This window comes from Carassius carassius, chromosome 4 (assembly GCF_963082965.1).
Source record: "Carassius carassius chromosome 4, fCarCar2.1, whole genome shotgun sequence".
NCBI lineage: Eukaryota > Metazoa > Chordata > Actinopteri > Cypriniformes > Cyprinidae > Carassius > Carassius carassius.
In genome coordinates, this window is record NC_081758.1 from 33,471,934 (window position 1) to 33,489,960 (window position 18,027).

The 18,027-nt window shown below is 40.6% G+C and overlaps 2 protein-coding genes across 5 annotated transcripts in view; one reads left to right on the plus strand and one right to left on the minus strand.

The window, feature by feature from the left end:
- The window catches only part of LOC132139874 (rho guanine nucleotide exchange factor 9), a 34,989-nt gene extending 24,089 nt beyond the window's left edge, over positions 1-10,900 (plus strand). For all 4 annotated transcript variants that reach the window (XM_059548539.1, XM_059548541.1, XM_059548540.1 and 1 more), the window contains 7 exons: positions 5,112-5,291; positions 5,388-5,620; positions 5,795-5,924; positions 7,714-7,845; positions 9,064-9,307; positions 9,524-9,592; positions 9,976-10,900. In XM_059548539.1, coding sequence (XP_059404522.1) covers positions 5,112-5,291; positions 5,388-5,620; positions 5,795-5,924; positions 7,714-7,845; positions 9,064-9,307; positions 9,524-9,592; positions 9,976-10,148 — 1,161 coding nt within the window. In that variant the 3' untranslated portion in view covers positions 10,149-10,900. The remainder of the gene's footprint in view (positions 1-5,111; positions 5,292-5,387; positions 5,621-5,794; positions 5,925-7,713; positions 7,846-9,063; positions 9,308-9,523; positions 9,593-9,975) is intronic.
- A 2,746-nt stretch (positions 10,901-13,646) lies between these two features.
- Positions 13,647-18,027, minus strand: part of LOC132139875 (GRB2-associated-binding protein 3-like) — a 29,209-nt gene continuing 24,828 nt past the window's right edge. The window contains exons 7-10 of the mRNA XM_059548543.1: positions 16,873-16,963; positions 16,439-16,522; positions 15,042-15,153; positions 13,647-14,797 (exon numbers count right to left, since the gene is read on the minus strand). Of these exons, the coding sequence (XP_059404526.1) occupies positions 14,681-14,797; positions 15,042-15,153; positions 16,439-16,522; positions 16,873-16,963 (404 nt within the window). The 3' untranslated portion in view covers positions 13,647-14,680. The remainder of the gene's footprint in view (positions 14,798-15,041; positions 15,154-16,438; positions 16,523-16,872; positions 16,964-18,027) is intronic.

Sequence of the window (18,027 nt, forward strand, 5' to 3'; positions counted from 1 at the left end):
GCACCTAAGTCGTGGTATTGAAGGTCGTGGTATTGCAACATCAGACCAATAATGGCCTGACCAATCAGGCGCTTCGCGCCCTTCATGCCACTTCCCGCTGAAACGGGTGTGGCCCAACCCTATAAAAGGAGCTCGAAAAGGCTGACTCACCTGATTTTTCATCTCTTCAGCGAAGCTCACGCATCGTTGGATCACGAAGGAAGCAAGCGCCGTCTGATAAGCATCTCAGCGGGACGAGCTACTTCTGAAGCTGCTGGCCTTCACCGCCTTCCACTGCCGTTCCTGCTGCGCTCTCCGGCGCCTATATCCTTTTATATCCTTGTGTATGTTCGCCCTGCGACGCACACTCGTAAAAGAGCTGCGTCTTTTTAAAGATGCCCTCGTGCGGCTCGTGCAGAGCCCCGCTCAGCGAAGGAAACCGTCACGCCATCTGTGTCTACTGCCTGGGTGAGGATCATGCAGCGCTCGCGCTCGCTGACGGCGGCTGCCCTCACTGCGAGCTACTGCCGATCGTGACTCTGAGGACTCGCCTGGCATTCTTCTCAGAGCCTGATTCCTCCGCTGCACCGCAGCGCCGTAAAATGCGCCGCTCCCAGCGTTTATTGGAACCGCCTCCAGCTCAACCGAGCTTGCCGGTTCTCCCCGCTTCACCGGCCTCCCCTGCATCGCTTCCCGTCCTCCGAGGAAGTGGATCTCAGGGCCGCGTCGGAGGAAGAGGACATGTGCTCTCTGCTAGCTTCGGGCAGTGAGGGTTGGGTGAGCTCCGCGGATCTCGCGCTTTCTGCTCAGAGGCCCAGCGGACGGGCTGATATCGAGAAAGAGCTGATGCGAGTGCTCACGCTGGCCGCGGCGAGCCTCGGCCTCGAGTGGTCTGCACCAGCGCCTCCCCCCCTCTCGTTCCCGGCTGGATGGTAGTTTCCTTTCGGATGAGCGTACTCAAAGCCCGCCTCATTTCTTCCTGAGCTTCATGAAGAGGTGGCAAAGGCTTGGAACGCTTCATATTCAGCTCGAACTCGTTCGTCTGTCTCACTAGCATTCTCCGCACTGGATGATGCTAAAAACAGGAACTACCAGTCACTTCCGCCGGTGGAACAGGCGACAGCGACGCACCTTTGCCCGCCCTCTGCTGGACGGCGGACGAAAGCGGTGTTGCCATCTAAAGCCTGCCGCATGATGTCATCTTTGCTCGCGCAAATCTTTTCTGCTGCTGAGCAGGCTGCGTCTGCACTACACACGATGGCTGCAGATATTCCAGGGTGATCTCCTCTGTAAACTGGACGAGATGGGACCTGAGGCTATATGTCTTGCGGATTTTAGGAGTGCTTCGCTACTAAATCCGCTGCACAAGTCATGGGACGAGTTATGCCTTCCGCTACGGTGGCTGAGAGGCATCTAGGGCTGACGCTTCTCAGACATGGCAAGCGCTCCGGTTCTGCAGCGTGTCATTCTAGACCGGCCTCGCAAAGCTCTCAGCCACCCCCCCCGCCTCCTGCTGCTTCATCGAAGCGCCGGTGTACGAGTTCCGCTGTGGCCGAACTCTCACCCAAGCGCGCCGCTGTTTCAGTTCCAGGAATTGTGACTGTCTCAGCGTTTTCTGCAATGCGCAAGCCTGTACGGTTGCCCGCTTGCCTGCACACAAAAACCGTTGTCACGGCTACCCAGATATTTCCCGAAAAAGGTGTAATTTCTGGTGCTATGAATGTAGTGACGATGCCCACTGCTCAGTGCCCATCTCCACATATAAGCACAGCCCTTCACGCAGGGCTCGCGCCCATAAAAGCGACTCAAGTCGATTGAGCGCACTGCATAGTAAATGTGCCCACTTCTCAGTGCCCACAAACACTATGTCACACGCGTCATGTGGTTTCTGTCAAAACGAAACCCGTGCACGTTTGTTCTGCCCAGGCAGACAGCGAGTCTAAAGCAGTAAATGTGCACGCTCACAGCCCACAATTACTCACAGACAGCACGAGTCCCACGGGACCCGCTCAGCCCTCCCTCGCTCGGTTAAGCACCGTGGGGGGGGTCGAGGACGAGTGATCTGCGCGCTGTGATCAGCGCGCTCCCCACCTCAAATGTCACAGGCTTAACGCCCATGTTAGAGCACATCGAAGCGCTGCCGTTGCCCAGCCAACAGAGCGCACTTCGCATCCAGCCCTTAGCCATTCATGCAGATGCATGGTCAGCGCTTCCTGGGGTTTTGGATTGGGTGCTAGGCATTATAAAGAGAGGCTACTCGCTACAGTTTTTTTTTTTCGACGCCCTCCGCGTTTTTAAGCGCCCGTCGAAACTGCGGTCAAAACAGAAGTAGCACACATACTTCGGGCCGAAATATCAAAACTGTTGAGCAAAGGGGCTGTAGAGCCTGTGTCTCAAGCTCAAAGCGAGGGGGGCTGTACAGCAGATACTTTCTAGTGCCCAAGAAAGACGGGGGACAACTGAACAAGGCATTGGTGAAACACAGTTTCAGAATGCTTACGACCAGGAAACTCCTCGCGCATATTCGCAGAGGAGGCTGGTTCATGTCAATAGATCTGAAGGACGCATATTTTCAAATACAGATAGCGTCAAGTCACAGGCGATATTTGAGATTCGCCTTCGAGGGCCAGACATACCAGTTTACAGTCCTGCCGTTCGGCTTGTCCGTAGCTCCTCGTACGTTTACGAGGTGCATGGACGCAGCGCTCGCTCCTCTCAGACTCAGAGGCATGCGAGTGCTGAACTATTTGGACGACTGGCTGATTCTGGCTCAATCACGAGCGGAGCACGGGGCCATTTTACTCGATCACCTCGAGAAACTCAGGTCTCAGTGTCAACACGACGGCTGTATGCCTCGAAGTGGTCGGTGTTCTCCAGCTGGTGCAGAGCCCCATCCACACTCAAAGTGTATGTGGCGGCCATCGCAACGTTTTCTGAGACGGCGCTCGGTCAGTAAATAGGAAGGAACGATTTGGTCATCTGCTTCCTTAGAGGAGCTAGGAGGCTGAATCCTCCCAGACCTCCGTCAGTCCCTGTATGGGACCTTGCGACGGTTTTGGAGGCCATGAAGGGTCCCCCTTTCGAGCCTGTCCAAACGATTAGCCTCCAGCATCTGTCATTCAAGACAGTGTTCTTGTTGGCTCTCGCTTCAGTGAAGCGTGTGGGTGACCTGCACGCGCTCTCTGTGAGCCAGTCGTGCTTGGAGTTTGGGCCTAATGACTCAAGGGTCATACTCAAACCTAGGCACGGTTATGTGCCGAAATCCCTCAACACGCTGTTTCGGGCTCAGGTTGTTGCCCTGTCTGCCCTGTCGGTGTCAGGAGAGGATGGAGGCTCGAGTCTTCTTTGCCCTGTTAGGGCTTTAAGAGCTTATGTGTCTCGCTCCGCTGTCTTTAGACAGACTGAGCAGCTGTTTGTCTCGTTCAGTGGACGTTCCAAGGGAATGGCTGTTTCGAGACAGACTCTATCCAGATAAATAGTTGACGCCATAGCGTTAGTTACGCTTCCAGGGGCCTTCAGTGCCCACTGGGCGTCAGAGCACACTCCACAAGGGGCGTCGCCTCGTCGTGGGCGTGGTCTACGAGGATCTCCTTGCGGGATATATGTATGGCGGCGGGTTGGGCCTCGCCGTCTACATTTATCAGGTTCTATAACCTGGAGGTTCCCGCCTTGTCGGTATAGTCGAATCAGGGCCCTGATTGGAACTCTGAGATCGCGAGCGTTATGCGCTGCCGACTGTTATATGGGCAGTATTGCGTAAGACCCGCATTGCCACATTGGTCAGGCCTTGCCTCGACTGTGTGATGTCATATTGTAGCATCTACGGGTGCTGCAAGATATGGGATGGAGGGCCCCCCCCCCCCTCTTGTCCTCGACTCTCTGTGAGTCCCTCGGGTGACTGTGCACTGTAAATCCTGGGCGTTGCTTCCAGTTTTAGTGGTGTGTGATCCCTGCGCGCACGGCGCTTTACATGGGGTTCCCGTAGCGTCTTAGCTAAGACGCAGTACGAGAGAACTCTCGTAAGAGAACGTACTCGGTTACTAACGTAACCTCGGTTCTCTCTAGAAGAGGGAACGAGTACTGCGTTCTCTGCCGTGCGTACGATTCACTCTGGTTCGCTTCGGCGATGAAATAAATCAGGTGAGTCAGCCTTTTCAAGCTCCTTTTACAGGGTTGGGCCACACCCGTTTCGGTGGGAAGTGGCATGAAGGGCCACTTATTGGTCTGATGTTGCATCAGCCTGCGATCGATAGGCTGTGCAGTTGCCGCAGAGCAGCCAATGAGCGAGCGAGCCATCTCGCCTATGGCTGTGTGCTGCTGCAAATGCGCTTTACAAAAATTCAAAATTAAGGATAATTTTTTGCTTCAGTATTTCGTGAAAAGAGACTTTTCCCGTAGCAAGACGCAGTACTCGTTCCCTCTTCTAGAGAGAACCGAGGTTACGTTAGTAACCGAGTACGTTTTCTTTCTTTTTTTTTATCTTTTAATTGTTGGCTTGGTAAATGTGTGCATGGTATGTGACATTGCTGAAATGTCATAGGGAACTCCAGAGAAGACACGTGTGAGATTACTACGCTCTTTTCTGCATTTGTTCTGAATTTAATTTCATGTCTAGGAGAAAATGTATGCCCAAAACTGTATGTCTATGAAATGTTTAAACATAAACTTATGCTTAAACTTACTATGAAAACCATTCTAAAGTTTGGTGTCAGCAAATGTTTTTTGAATACTTTTAATCAGAAAGGATGCATTAAATTGATCAAAGGTGAATGTAAAGACATTTTAAAAAATCTACAAAAAAATATCTATTTTAAGTTCTTTTGAACTTTGAATTCATCAAAAAATCCTTAACATCAAAGCAGCGCAACTATTTTCAGTAATAATAACAAATAATAATAACAAATTATTTTTGAGCAGCAAATCAGCATATTAGAATTATTTCTGAAGGATCATGTGAATCTGAAAACTGGAGTAATGATTCTGACTGCTGAAAATTCAGCTATGTAAATAAAAACAGTTAAAACATACAGCCTTGGTGAGTGTAAGAGACTTATTTCAAAAACATGATACAAATCTAAAAAACACACACTCTTGAATGGTAGTGTAAAACTGTGATTGTGTTTGGATTTTAGGGGTATCTCCGTCAGTGTAAAAAGAGAAGAGACATGTTTAACGACGATCAGCTGAAAGTGATCTTTGGAAATATCGAAGATATTTACAGATTCCAGTTGAGCTTCGTCAGAGACCTGGAGAAACAGTTTAACACTGAAGAACCTCATCTCAGCGAGATCGGACCTTGCTTTTTGGAACACGTCTGTATTAAAATACAGAAATCACACATATATACACAATGAGTCGAGCATACAGATTGTTTATGTTTGTATGCTTTTTTTGTTGTTTTTGTACAGCAAGATGGATTCTGGATCTACTCGGAATACTGTAACAACCATGTGGATGCCTGCATGGAGCTCACACGTCTCATGCGAGACGCACGATACCAGCACTTCTTCGAAGCTTGCCGATTGGTTCAGCAGATGATCGACATCGCCATTGATGGCTACCTGCTCACACCAGTCCAGAAAATCTGCAAATACCCTCTACAGCTGGCAGAGTTATTGAAATACACAGTACAAGAACACAGGTACACACACAAACACAGATGTGTGTATTCCAGGTGCATCGTGAAGATAATGGTGGTCAGGTCTACAAAATTTATGACTGTGTAAACGACAAATTTTGAACTGACATATCTGGTTTCCACTTATCATTTTGACATCCCTTTTTGTTCGCTCATTCTTTTCCCTTTCTCTCCCAGTGATTATCGGTATGTGGCTGCTGCGCTAGCTGTAATGAGAAATGTCACTCAGCAAATCAACGAACGCAAACGAAGGCTTGAGAACATTGACAAAATCGCCCAATGGCAGGCATCGGTACTGGACTGGGAGGTTTGTGGCCAAAGCTTTTCAGACAAACTTAATTAATAGGATAAAAAGAAGAGCAATGGAATAGTTGAACCTGAAATTATATATAAATAATGATAGTAAATGAATAAATGTGCAGCGCAGCTGTGTGTATACATGCACCCTACTGGCTAAAGCTTGGTATAATTAAAGGGGTGGTTCACTGTTTTTCTTCTAGGCTTGATTTTGTTTAAAGGGGTGCAGTCTAACATGTGTTAATGCTTTGTTTAAAAAAAAAAGCATTATTTTCCATGTAATTACCTTTATTCCACACCGCTCTGTCCCTTCTCTGAGAAACGTGCTGAACATTTCCTGATTTTAAGAAAGCCCCTCCCTCAGGCATAGGCGATGGGCTCCAGTTTGCTTCTAAATGTCCCGCCCGTACCTCAGCGACATGTGCTGTGGTTGCATTGTAAACAACGGCGTCTTTAATATCGCTTATAAGTTTGAGCCCGATTGAGTAGCAGAGCATATTATTGAAGAGGATCGTGCAGAACCTGTGCAAGCACGGCTTTTAATGTGAGACCTGTGTTTTTTGTTTCTCATACTTTTAGATACGCTGTTATTTGTAAATGCGACTGCTTATGTTACCTTTTAATATACGGTTTTATCCTGATTAAAGCTTTAATACAGTATGGCAACTGCATGCGCATCCATGTTTAACGCTTCTTATAACTATGTGACAATAAGTGTATAATTGGAACAATTCATTGTTGGAGCTGAGCTAAATGAGAGAGAGAGAGAGAGAGATGCAGAGTGTGTGCAAAGCAGGGGGACGCGAGGAACAGTATTAAAGGAATAGTTCACCCAAAATTGAAAATTTGATGTTTATCTGCTTACCCCAGGGCATCCAAGATGTAGGTGACTTTGTTTCTTCATTAGAACACAAACAAAGATGTTTAGCACAAACTGTTGCAGTCTTTCAATCATATAATGTAAGAGGTTGGGAATCACGGCTTTGAGAGTCAAAAAACCATACACGAATAAAACCAAATTAAACCCTGCGGCTCGTGACGATACATTGATGTTTAAAGACACAAAATGATCAGTCTGTTGAAGAAACTTAACAGTATTTATATTGTTTTTTTTTACCTCTGATACATGCAGTTCAAACTGTCCTTGGGATCAGACATCTTGGATGCCCTGGGGGTAAGCAGATAAACATCAAAGAACCGCTGATTTAGAACATTTATTTTTTGAAACCTGTAAATATATTAGAATCGTTAGAAGACAGAAGTGTGATTCATATTTGAATAGATTTTTAGGTGCACCTCTAGTTTTCTCTTCCTCCTCTCTAAGGCAGAGTAGCATGGCCTCGCCCCCTTTGCTTCCTTTTCCTGAGGGCAGGGTTTATCTGGGTTGTTACGTCACAAACCTGTTTCTTGAGTACCAAATCAGCATATTAGAATGATTTCTGAAAGATCATGTGGCACTGAAGAGTAGAATAATGGCTGCTGATAATGACATATTAAATCGAAAATTACATATTACATGTAGAGAAATTGTAATAATTAAATTTTTTTAAATAATAATTGTAGATCAGATAAATTCTGCCCTGGTGAGCATAAAGAAACATTCAAATTATTATTCTATTTAATATCTCCTTTTTCAAAAGGAGAATTTATCTATACAAATTCAACAATGCATGTTACTGACATGCAACCTGCACCACAGACACCATATTTAATTTGAGAGCTGCATATTGAGACATAAACACATAAGAGCCTCAGTGGTGTCAGATGTAATGATTCATTTGTTTTTCGTTTGTGTGCAGGGTGAGGATATTCTGGACAGGAGCTCAGAGCTAGTGTACACTGGGGAGATGTCCTGGATATATCAAGCATATGGGCGCAGCCAAACCAGAATCTTCTTCCTATTCGATCATCAGATGGTCCTCTGTAAGAAGGTGAGAAAATAAATAGGGTAGAAAGAGGGGATGAAGGAAAGAATGACATTATAATTAGTTTTTTAAATCAGCTTTAATTGGGACACATGGGTCTGGAAATGAAGTGTAGAAAACTTGAAAAATTAAGTGATGCAGATAGATAGACAGACAGACACTGGAACTTTCATTTTGAGAGCAAAGATGCAGAACCGAACCAGACAGGCATCCAGAAGCAAATAACTATAATTAAATTATAGTAGTGTAGCACAACCGAGAGAAAGAAAACGTGTCTATCAGTATATTAGAATCCGTGTGTTCGGTCTTTTGACAGCAGCCTAATAAAGCTGTGCTGTCTGTCATTAATGTTAATAAAACAACAAAAGACAAAGAGACAAACAAGTAATTAATAGTCATTGATTTAGTTAACATATGCTATGATACATTTGAAAATAGGTTATTATTCTTATTTTACATGTATACTTGTAAAATAATGGATCATTAGGTCATGAATATTGTCTCAAATGTCATGGAAAGGCATGGAAATTCATTGGTAATAATGTGTATGAACCCTGCAGAAGCTGTTTGTGTTTTAGGTGTCCTCCAAACACCCTCAAGCTCAAAGCACACGGCCCATTTTTACTCTCCAAAAAGGTGCAAAAACAGCTCTTCAGCACAAAGAGAGACACAGGCAATTCAGCAACACAAAAACAGAGACAATCAGCACTTTTCATATCAGTTTCTTAGAAGACTGATATGACATTACCCAGACCAGCTATTTATCAGTTAATCTGTCAAATCAACAGAGTATTTCCATAACCAACAAGTAGCCTTTCTATTTGTGTCCAGTTCTTAATTGTTTCAAAAGTATTTTAATGAACACTGAATAGATTGGAGTCTAAATAGTCTTAGTGAATAGTCTTCACTTAATCACTATAATCTAAAAAAAAAAAATATAAAAACATATATTTTCCCATATTGTAGGTATATATTTATAAACACAGACATATATTTAAATGTATAGAACAAAAATGTATCATGGCCAGTCACACTTGCTGTCACATTGAATAAAACCTCCTGGTGTAACAAGTACATTGGTGTGTGGAAAGGAAAAGAGGTGAAAAATGAGAATGATGTATTAGATGTTTCGTGCTGGAACAGAATAATCAATCAATCGTTTCATTCTATCAGTAATCTGTCTGTATTACAGACATACTCATAAAGTCTCTCCGCCTTCCACAGGATCTCATTCGCCGTGATATTCTCTATTATAAGGGTCGGATTGATCTGGATCATTATGAGGTCATTGACGCAATCGATGGCCGAGATGATGATTTTAACGTTAGCGTGAAAAACGCCTTCAAACTGGCCAACAGAGACACAGACGAGATCCATCTGTTCCTGCCCAAAAAACTGGAGGAGAAAATCCGTTGGCTTCGGGCGTTTCAAGAGGAAAGAAAGATGGTCCAGGAAGATGAGAAGATTGGTGAGAATTTTTACATCACAGACAATTGTTTGTTTAGTTCTTATTCATCCTCATCCTCATTTTTTATTTTGAACACAAAAGATGTATTTTGAAGAGTGTTTAGTCCAGTCTTTACGATACAATGATCAAACAAGTTCACAGTGATTTAAATTTTCTGTTCTTCACATGAAGCTATTAAATGTTTACGCCGAATATTGTCTTTTTTTGTCCCTTTAGGGTTTGAAATCTCTGAATATCAGAAGAAACAAGCCGCCCTGACTGTTAGGAGAGTCACCAGACAGAAAGGTATGAAATCTTGAAGCCTGTTCTTGAAATATGTTCCTCACGGAATTTAGATGTTCTTAGAGGTTGTTGTGTCTCACATCTATGATGGCTGCTTTAGGCAGAAAAATATTTTTGCATAACATAATTTGCATTCTAATGGCCAATAAATTATACTGTGTTCTGTTGTATTGCTGTTACCATGGTGAAAAAATTCCTGCTGAGAAAATAGAAGTTAATTGATACAAATTGATATTGTTTTGCCTTGCAATAAATGGTACTTGTGGATGTTACATACAGCATAAAGCTACACAAATGTCAAAGAAATCTAATAATAAGCGATGTTAAACAGAAAAATAGAGTTTATGCATTAATCATTGTGCATTCGTATGTGTCCGTCTTCTCAGGTGTGGGCCGGTCGGGGCCCCCAACATACCCACCTCCTTTGGACCCCATGAACCCCGGGCAGTACCTCCTCCCTGACGGCTACGGGCAGGCGGACGGATATGAATATGAGCCTAAACGCAGCACATCTCCCTTCTGGCAGAACTTCAGTCGGTTAGCTCCCTTTAAAAAATAGAACACATATCCACCAGGGGTGGGATACACCAGCCTCTGTATACTTGGAAAAGCACTATTCTACTTAAGATACATCTGCGGGACTTGAGAAGGACCCACACACACACTAACTACAGGAGAGAGGACCGACCTCGCTTTACTAGGGTTTACCTGGCGTATTACTTTCACTGGGGTTACGGGGACATCTTGCTGGGCTGGCTGCACTGAATACTGCACACGACAAAAAAATCACGCAAACACGCACACACAAAACATCGATTTTATTCCTCGGCACTCTTTTTAGAGAGGTTTTAAATCATGAAATATGGAAAATCTCTTATGGTTTCTTCTTCTCTATACAAATCGACAAGATAGTTAACTTTCACCGTTTGAAGCACTAAACCACTGTAATGACTCTTGCTCTCTAGTGCCGCCCTGGTGTTCCTCCGTGCACTGTGACTATTTGGGGCATTGTCTCTCACCCAGTCTCTCTCGATCTCATACTCCACATTATCATCTGTTTTTCCAACAGTTTCAAGTCTGATCAAAGCTGAAGACTTTTTTCCCCTGGACAATTACTCCTTGGATGGAACCTGCTACACTCTTTAGTTTGTTTTGCATGAGATTCAGTTCATTACAGGTATTTTTATTTATGTTGTTATATTCGTACGGGTCTCAAAGAACAGTGGATCACGATTTGCAAATTTGTCGCGCAAGTTGTGCTTACACTGGTCACAGTCTACTGGAACAACTTTGACATTCAGAGAGAACTTCAATCAATCAAATTAAAAGTCATTTTGGTTTGCTGGAGCATTTAGATACCTTGATTAAGCTACAGATCAGAGAAACCTGAAGGAGGAACAGTTTTGCTCTGAACAGAGGACCTCTGTAGCGTGTTTACGTCAGAGCCTTGTTTATCCTTAGGTCTTGATCTTGGTTTCAACATTGTTTCCTCTCTCCCGTCATAAGTGCAATCTGACAGAAGACCGGAAAACCCCCCAAAAAGTAATAATGCCACCTCTGAGCCCTGCCTTCATTTTATGAGGAATGATACCTGGACCAGGCCAACTTTAATCCTGCTGATCAACTTCATAATGACGTGCCAATTCATCTCTAACATGCCAAAATAATCTAGTTGGCAAATTTTCCTCTAACAGGTGCATTGGCATGTGCAAATGCCAACCCCATGAGCTGGTTCCCCGCCATGTGACTTCTCAGGCGAACATTAAGTAAAGAAATTTGGTTATCGCTGCTAGGATTAGCATGACATAGCGTTTTTTTTCTTTTTTTTCTCGGTTTTGTTTTTTTGGGGGTCGTTTTTGGTTCTCTATATATATACAGTATATACATATATACATATATATATATATATATATATGTATATATATATTTATTTTTTCCCAAATTAAGGGACCTGTGCAAAAATTCATTTATGGTATATTTCGCGTTTTGTCTGATAACTTTCAAAGGATAGTATTTAGTCCAATGACAATATTTAAAGTATTGCTATAAAACATTATTTATTCTATTCAAGTGTGATTTTCTTTTTTTCCATCTTGATCCTCTTTCTATATTTTAGAGCTTCTGCTGGAGTGTTAAAGACCCTTTTAGGGAATAAAAATGTAAGAGGACTTTATGGAAGAAATATTTCACACATGTGTACTAAGTGCCACATGAAACTATTTATGTTACAAAGGAAAATATCAGTTTAATATTTTTGATTCAGTGATCTGATTGAAATAACATTATATCACTATTTCATAATAAACTTCATTATGGAGAAAACAGAGTTGAAATTAGTATGTTTCCTCTGGTCTCTTTTTATTACTCATTTTGTTAAACACAATTATGCTGGTTTCATTAAGATTTTTTTTTTAGGGTAATTCAAATTACCAACATAAATTGGGAAATAGCTTATGTTCCAAAGAAGAGTATGTAATGTTTTAGGTTTATAAGATAAAAAGAATATATAAAACCACATGGTACTTAAAACTAGTATTAAACTGTTTCGAAGTTGTTACAGATATACACTATTCAGAATTTTGTGGTGAGAATTCTTTTTTTTTTTAAAGAAATTAATATTTTTATTCACCAAGGACGTGTTAAATTTGTCAAAAGCGACAGTGAAGATATTTATGTTACAAAAGATTCCTGCAACAGTCTTCCCAAAAATATTAAACTGTTTTCAACATCAAGAATAAAAATAAGCACCAAAAGCATATTAAAATGAATTTTGAAGGATCATGTGACACTGAAGACTGGGGTTATGGATGCTGAAAATTCAGCTTTGCCATCACAAGAATAAATTACATTTTAAAATATATAATTTCACAATTTTACAGTTTTTACTGTATTTTTGATAAATTAAAAAAGTCAAATGAATATTTTTGAAAACATCTTTCAAAGCATTTAAAACAATCTTAATGTAGGTACAAGTTTCACATGTATATTTTATATTTTAAAAACAACAGATTTAAAAAAAGTCTGTTTTTTTTTTTTGCTTTCAGTTTATTGAGCTGAATTGTTTTAAAGTGTTTTTATTGTGTTCAATATGCATCACAATAATTTACCTGCTGATGGATAAACATCCATTGATTCACACAGGTTAGTAAGGTCTCTAAATTTCAGCAAAACACACACACTCTTCTCTCTCTCTCACTCACTCACTCTTTCTCTCTCTCACTCATGTATTACATTTCTTCATGAGACATAAAGCATACACTGAAGAATATCAGGATTGGCGGGAAACTGTTGATGTCACAGTGATAGTTTTCAATGAGATTTTTGTGCTCTCATCAGTACAGCAAAATCTGACCACCATGAAAGAAGAGTGTCATAAGCACAGCATGACATGGCACTAAAATTCTACAACCCATGACAGAAATACATTCATAATGCCTCATAATCGTGAAAGGTCGATGGGAAAAATACATTCCAATAAATGTTGACAAACCTTCATAACCCTATTAGGTTAATAATTTGACAGTAGTCTAACATATTCAACATTCAATATTCACTCGATTTTCAATCCTAACAAAATCCCTTCTACAAAATGTTCAGTTCCTTCATTGTTTTGTTCCAGCATTCAATCACAGTGTGTGGTTCTAGTATTTTACAGTGATCGGACTCTCAAGAAACATATTGTAGTATAAACATGGTCTCAAAGGTGTTTTTAAATCAGTGCAATAAAAACATTCAGTGATGTCATCATTTTCTGTTGCACTCTTCAGTGATTGTACATGTCATAAATATGTAACATATTCATAATATCTACTTAAAGACTTTGTGACACCTTTACGTGACAACATTATTTCAGAATTCACAAACAGGCAATGCGTTGCATTGTAAAACAGTGTAAAACACATGTAAAACAGTGTGCTGTTATATTCAGGGAATTATTGTTTTTTGAAAATAACATCCCAAGGGAGTGCAACAAAAAAAGTCACTCTGTACATTTTCCAAGTTAAGTAAATGACCAATATTAATTATATGAATTATTTCTGTTGTAAAAAGCAGTTTAAGCTTTGGTGACAAATGTTTTTAGATGAAATTTATGCTGTTAGCATTGTTTGGATTTCATTACTCATTCAGGTTTAGAATTACTTTTATTAGAGCTGTTCAATCATGATGTCAGTTCGTAGTCTGTGGTAAACATTTATTTGAAAAGAATTTCATGTTTTTCAACAAAATACACTATGGTTCAAAAGTTAGGGGTGAGTAAGATTTTTAGGGAAAGAATTTAATACTTTTATTCAGCAACTATATATTGAATTCCCCAGAGGTAAGGACATAATGTTACAAAAGATTCTATTTCAAATAAATGCTGTTCTTTTACACTTTCTATTCATCAAAGAATCTTGAGAATTCTGATTTCCAAAGGATCATGTCCCACATTTTAAAATATATTCAAATAGAAAACATTAAATTGAAATCATATTTTTCAATATTTGTTTTTGCTCTGTATTTTTCAAATGATCAAATGCAGCCTTGTTGTGCAGATAAGTTTTCTTTCAAAATTATTAAAAAGTCTTACCAACCCCAAACTTTTGAAAACTAGTTTATGCAGCTAACAAGTTACCACAACTTGGGACTGAGCATTCACATTCCTCTTTTGTACTTATTAAGTACTCACTTATTATCACTTTGTTAGCAACTTAAAAAAAAAATATTATTCACATTTGAGGTATGACTGTGTATAATCTATGTTGTATAGCAAACTGAGGTCAACCTCACATTTTCCTTTACTCATAAACCAAAAACCAAAATTCTAAAAAATGCATAGGAAATGCTAATTGTCTTAATTGTCTTCCTGGTATAAGAACTACAAAACAAAGCTTTATTCTTGAATCATTGTGTCAGAGGTCTTTTATTCTGGAATGATTTCCTGAATAAACTCATTTAATTTCTGAAGGTTTCCAGTCCGGCTCTGTACTGCCTCCTTTCATAGCAGTGTAAAAAACAACAACAACATGTACCTGAAATTGTAGAAGATGAAAACAAGTCAAGTTTTGAACCATGTAATAATTTAACCCCCCCCCCCCCCAACCAAGGGCTTTAGGATTTTGACTGACGGACATCCTTCCACTCCATCTTGGTGCTTTGTAAAGCCTGTGTCTTCTTCTCATCTACCTGCACATAATCGACCCTGTACTCGTCCGCCAGCAGCGGTTTCTGAAAACATCAATAACACAATTCCAACAGTCAAAACACTAATCAACATGGCAGAAATGTAACAACCCAGCAGGCAGATTTAGAGTAACTGGGACAGGAGATGCTGAGTAACTGTTTTATGAACATTTTATAAAGCCACAGAAAAGATTACTACGAGAGATAGCAGTACCCACTAAAACCCCACTCTCCAAACACTCTCCAAATGTCTGTCAGCTGCATGTAAGATATAATTCCTACCACTGACCTTCTGGACAGGTGAGGGGGAGGCCGAGTTGAAGTCAAGTGACAAGTAATCCAGCTGAGAACGCCTCATCCTGGGGGCAGAATCACAAGCTGGGAACATCTGCCGAGAATCATGAACGAAGGAAAACACCAATGCTGCATTTATTTAAAAAGCAAATAAGTAAGCAGTATTGTGAAATATTACAATTATTATAAACAAATGTTTTTTTTTATATATTTTAGAAAATGTAATTTATTCCTGTAATGGCAAAAGTGACTTTCCAGCAGTCTTCTGTGTCGCAGAAATCATTCAAAAATGTTGATTTGTCGCTCAGGGAACATTTATTGTTACGGAGTGTCTATTTACACTTTGTACAAATAGCCTGCCTTGTTGGCTGAAGCTATTTACACTAACTCCACCCACCAACATGTGATTCGGCTAGTTAACACTGCAAAAGACAAATGACAGATGATATCTCTGGTGGCGCAGATGGTAAAACGTGTCACATGTTCATTTTGACACGATCGACCTGAGTTCGAATCCGCCTTTTGGAGAACAATTTCCTCCCTTTTCAAATTTCAAATCAAATCAGAAAAGCTATTATTTTCAATGAAAATGAAGAATATAATCAAAAAGTTGAAAACAATGTATTGGGTAGGGTTAGGATAGGTGCAAGGAGGGCTTTATTGTCCCAATAAGGTGGCATTCATTTAATAATTTGAATTAAAATTTACACTGAATAAGTTAATATTGTGTACTGTTTTACAATGTACTACAATACTGAGGTGCAGAAAACTGCCACTATTTGCAATAAGTAGTAAAATTTTAACATAGTGTAAATATAATCTATAGCTTTTTGCACTTAGCGTAAATAGCATATCACTAAAAAATGCTGCTATTTGCACTTAGTGTAAATAGCATCTATCGCTAAGAAAAGATGCAATTTTCATTTAGTGTAAATAGCATCTAATTGCCACTGCCTTATTGTTATTATCATTGTTAAAGAATGCTGCTTTATATTTTCGTGGATTATCTGATGAATAAAAAGTACAACATAACAGCATTTATCTTTTGTAACATAAATGTCTTTACTGTCACTTTTGATCAACTTAATACATCTATGCTGAATAAAAGTGTTAATTTCTTTCAAAAAAAAAAAAAAAAGCTTTTGAATGATATTGTTTATATATGGAACTTTTACATAAAATAAATTTCTTATAAATATTTGTCATGAATAATTTCCCTTTCTGCTATTTTTTTCTCTTTGCTGAATTTCCTGCTATTTTCCATTGTAATTTAGAGATTTGCTGTTGCTGTTGTTTGCCTTGTTTTATAATTTTTCTGCCTCTGTTGCCCTCTTGCTCAAAGAGAAACAAGAGCTAAAAATGATTAATGCTATAACAGGAAATCATGTTACCGTTTGCGTGATGCTCCTTTCCTGTTCAAAGCCGTTTATGCCCCATCCCCGCCGCCTGTCCAAAGGAGCAAACTGAAGTGATGCGCTAGAGACAAAACAAACCAACACAAAACACATTCATGTTCAAATACAGCTATAGGAAAGCAAAACAATAGGCCTACCATACAATTAACAAAAAACATAAAAATCAGTGTGGTATTCATAACCACCACAAACATGTCAATGAGAAGACAATTGTGCACAGGGGGTTGTGAAGGCAGGAAATAAAGATCAGGTGACCTGAGGAAGAGCAGTGTCAAGACTCAAGACAGACACAATATCTTCGCTGTAGATGCAGGATACAGATGGAAGTGGTTGAGAAGAATAACAGAGTTGCAGAGGATCAGTTTTGAGTAATTGTTGGGTCTATAAATATGAGTTTATCATAATGCTCACCAGGGTTCTGTCATGGTGCTTGCGAGGGGAACGTGAAATGGACATTCAGAAATTGTGGACAGACCTCGTAGGTCTAGAGGTGGCGGTCGAGCTGTGGAAGCAAACACAAAGCAGAACACTCAGTAACTCCTTATCTTTTTCTCTTTTGCACACAACATGCAAACACACTTTCACTTTTAATGAGGCATTTCCTTTGTGTGGAGGTGCATGACCTGTAGGAACCCTGCGCCTCCACTCAAGACACACTGCTGTCTGAGGTTCCTGTTCTGTCTCTGACAGTATAATGCACTTCCTCTCTTGTGTGTTTGGCTTGACAAATTCTCATTTTAAAAATAATGTAAACCTCTTAAAGAAGCATGCACCTATTTAGAATGAAATATGTCTCGGAATGCCTGAGAGGTACTGTAATGATGACTGTCTTATATTTATATCATCCCTGATAGTCTATTTGACGTCTGCATTTACATCTGCAAGATAAATTTTTTTGAGTGTTTGCTCATCTGCAATATGTTTATAGGACGTTTCCCATCGGATGTCAAATTTAGAAAATGTCTTTATTCTTGTGGACGTAAAGTTACGCAATACTCAATAACACGAGCAAGAGAGCTGTTTTCTACGGTGCCCGTAAGGTGACTTGTTCGGTTTACTTAGTTTTGTTGTGGCCACGAAATAATAACTCGTGGGAACGTGATAATATGTCGTGGCCACGAGATATTAATTTGTGGGAACGTCATATTAACTCGTGGGAACGTCATATTATGTCGTGGCCATGACAAAACTAAGTAAATCGAACAAGTCACTTTATGGGCACCGTAGTTTTCCCCCGAATATCAACACGATTGCAAATGCGAAAGTGATTTTATACAACAGTTAGGTAAACAAGAAGTTAGTATTGTGTTATTTTAGACAAAATGTTGCTCCAAAAAGCCACCTCAGCAGAAGCCTTTCCGAGCCACACACTCACACAGCGGTGTTTCGTTGCTAAATGAATCCAAGTTTATGAATGAATCCAGTGAGCCACTGATTCAGTGACTTGGTGTCTGAATGAATCAGTCGCTTGAACGAATCGGTTGAATCGGACTGAATGACTTTTACTGACTTGCCGCCGCCACCTCATGGTAGTTTCATATTTAGAGTATCAGTTCATTTAAAAAA